This window comes from Perkinsus marinus, assembly GCF_000006405.1.
Source record: "Perkinsus marinus ATCC 50983 genomic scaffold scf_1104296976154, whole genome shotgun sequence".
NCBI lineage: Eukaryota > Perkinsozoa > Perkinsida > Perkinsidae > Perkinsus > Perkinsus marinus.
In genome coordinates, this window is record NW_003200491.1 from 112,643 (window position 1) to 115,904 (window position 3,262).

The window sequence follows — 3,262 nt, forward strand, 5'->3', positions numbered from 1 at the left end:
ATGAAACTCTTCAACACCTTCGTATCGGTCACCAGTGTTCTACCGCTCATTGTCGAGGCCAACAAGAACACTCTTTTCGGGTACTTAATGTGCGAGCAAAACCCTGAAGAGGGCGATTTCGTCAAGAGACAATTTGAGGACGAGATCCTGTGTTGGAGTAAAACAACTGAACTCGGTCGACAGGTGATTTCGAAAGTCACCATGTTTATAGCCTAATTTGTATCTCATTCAGATGCACCTCCTCTATGGCTTCGAGTCTATGATTCAAGAGCGTCCCTCTATAGAATCTCACGCTGTTCAAAGGGTCAAAGGCAGTTTTATGCATACAACCCGACCCAGCACCTTTACCCTTAAGAACAGTTTTACTTATCGTGAACACCTTTGGCCCACCGGACCCCACACGCTCACGTAGAATAGAGAGAGGGATTTATTGAAGGTCGTTCTAGTTGACGAAAATCCACCATCTGAACTAAGCCTTGATCTCACTCGAGTTCAACCACTTTTGCCTGGAGACAAGTCGGTTCGGAATGTATCGTTATATGGTGGTACTGATAAAACAATTAAAGTTCTACTGAGAGACCCACGTGAAGGAGATAAGAAGGTCTTCCTCTTGGCTAGAGAAAGATCACATGGTTCGACACACCATGTAGAACTGGAGGTTGATGGTTATCTATTGACCAGCCCTGTTGGCAACTTTAAAGGAACCTTCTACATCTTGAGAATTGAAGAGAGGGAATACTGTATGTTATCCTACTGGCACAGTTTTCGGATAGAGGCGAGAAGCGTATTAAACTATTGAATGCAATAGACATAATGTAATCTATATATTCATGTGATGATGTTATTGAGTATGTTCAAGTAGTCTTCATTCATATATTCCATGTGAATTCCCTGTGATGTGATATTGCTGAAGATGTTCTTGTGTCGGCAAGTGGAAGTCAACTCAACCTCTGTCGTACCTTCCATACGAGAACATAAGATGCTCAACTCAACAACTTTCACGCTAAATACTTCAGGTATTCATGGAACTGGTTTCCCCAAGGATGTCGTAAACAACACAAATTGTTCACATAGGGGTGTATCTCAGACTTATAGTGCCGACATATCTTTCACCTCAATCTACCCCGACGTGAAAATTCACGTGAAGTGCATGCGGTTCTTTTATACAGGTATGTACTGTAGTGATTTCTCATCGAACTCAACAAATATTTGTATGTATTTGGTGTGTATTGAAGTTCTTATGAGCTTGCTGGATACAGATATGGCCAGCACGAGATACCATCAGCGCCTGCGGTGAGCGTCAAAATGATGGTCACGATATCGCTAACCTTCAAGACCCAACAAGTGTCATCAGGCTTCGCCCATACCTGGCTTTCAGAGTCGAGAGTTCAATTAACTAGCGTCTACTGGGGATGAACAGCATGGTGAGGTAGGTCCTGATCTTATACTCTCAATTTGAGGATGAAAATTGGGTCAATCAAGATGGAATTGGGGTGTTGTGGTTGCAAAAAGGGGAGAAGCTCAACTACGTTGGTTGTGGCACATTGTCAATACCTCTTTCATGATGGGTAGGTTGCCCAAGGAGTGGAAAAGAGCTGAAATTGAAGGCATTCCAAAAAAGGCGGGTATGTGTGTTGAGGCGGCAGATTTTAGACCTATATCATTGACATGAGTGCGCTGCAAAGCTGCTGAGCGGACTCTTCAAGCTAGACTCACCTTTCGTTCAGAAAACGCGAACCGTCCTATCCTTGGTAGTCAAGCGGCATACGGGCCGTGTCACATCACTGAAGATCTACTCATCATGAGTAACTCATGAGAGGCCTTCATTTTGTTCATGAAGGTTATCAAGACTCTGCATGTAAAGCGATTGTTGGAGTAGCAGTTGATATGTCCAAGGCCTTTGACACTGCCTGGGTTCAGACATTGACGCTGATACTTGGAGGGGTTGGTAAACGAGGCAGGCTCTTGGTATGGTTGAATGACTTCTTGAAACATAGGAAGTTTCGTGTACGGTGTGGGAATTCTGTGAGCGAGACTATGCGGCCGAACTGTGGTACACCTCAAGGAAGTGTGGTTTCACCATGGTTATTTGCTGTGTTGGTCTCTCAGCTCCAAGATATTCTGGGTGAGAACTGTCTACAATTTGCGGATGATATCTTGCTGTTAGTTAAATCTGAATCAAGAACCAGAGCAGAGAGCCTGATGCAGACAGCTTTGAATCCTCTGCCAAGCTGAGCAGACGGTTTAAAGCTTACTATTAACGCCCTTGAGGCCCAGTGTATCGCTTTCACACTCGGAAGTGCCAAGTCCTTACCGAAGTTGCCTTTGTATGGTCAGCAGCAGAAAGCACACCGACGCTAAAGTATGTAGGTAAAATCTTAGATCCAGGCCTGAGCTGTCGGGCAAACGTTGATGCCCTGTTGTGTAATCTTGAGGCTAGGTTGAGTCTCGTGCATGCGGTCGCAGGGGCGAACTTTGGTTACTCGGCCGCTGTGTTTAGGTCTACGTACCAAGCAGTAGCGGAGTCTAGGATGAGATATGCGTTATGCACTCGAGTTGCTGCTAGCGTGAGAGTGCTAGCTAAATTGCAGATTACACAGAATGCTGGTGCGAGACTCATTATTGGGTTGCCGAAACAAACTTCTGCTGACTTGGTTCTGCGCGAGTCTGGACTGGAGCCAATCAACTATCTCCTGGATCTGGCCATTATAGGGTGGACTCTCCGGGCTCAGTCCTTGTTTTACACTCATGTAGCACAGTTGACCTTGGATGATTGGACGGGTTTGCGAAAATTGAAGGGAAGAGCCCCACTGCACAGATTCGATGATGTGATGGACGAACTATCAGGTCTACTACCAGATGCTCTTCCTCAATGTTCAACTACTAGAGTAGAGACCCCATAGATAGGTACTGTGCTGTTTTCGACTCGGTTCGGTTAGACATCGGTCAAGGCGTTATGAAGAAAGATGGCACTGAAAAGGAGTTCAAGAGATGTGCTGAGAACATGCTCTCTGAATTTGGAGATGGGATCCTGACAGTTTTCTCTGATGGATCAAAGGCTGATGGTAGAGTAGGATGTGGCTATAGATGTGTGCTTGATGGGTACGTTCTATGTGAGAAGGTAGTGCCGCTCAGTCCCTATGGTTCGATCTACTATGCTGAGTTGGCTGATGTCTTCCATGCTCTACGGTGGTTACTGAGTATGGATGGTAGACTGGTGAGTAATGGTACCTGTTTTTGCTTGGATAATCAGTCGGTGGTC

The 3,262-nt window shown here is 45.4% G+C and overlaps 1 protein-coding gene across 1 annotated transcript in view; it reads left to right on the top strand.

Annotated features, from left to right (window-relative positions):
• Pmar_PMAR009258 (hypothetical protein) overlaps positions 1-3,262 on the top strand; it is a gene marked incomplete at both ends in the record, with an annotated part of 4,683 nt that continues 1,421 nt past the window's right edge. The window contains 7 exons of the mRNA XM_002764796.1: positions 1-183; positions 233-304; positions 1,260-1,344; positions 1,573-1,625; positions 1,921-2,125; positions 2,467-2,847; positions 2,940-3,070. Coding sequence (XP_002764842.1) covers positions 1-183; positions 233-304; positions 1,260-1,344; positions 1,573-1,625; positions 1,921-2,125; positions 2,467-2,847; positions 2,940-3,070 — 1,110 coding nt within the window. The remainder of the gene's footprint in view (positions 184-232; positions 305-1,259; positions 1,345-1,572; positions 1,626-1,920; positions 2,126-2,466; positions 2,848-2,939; positions 3,071-3,262) is intronic.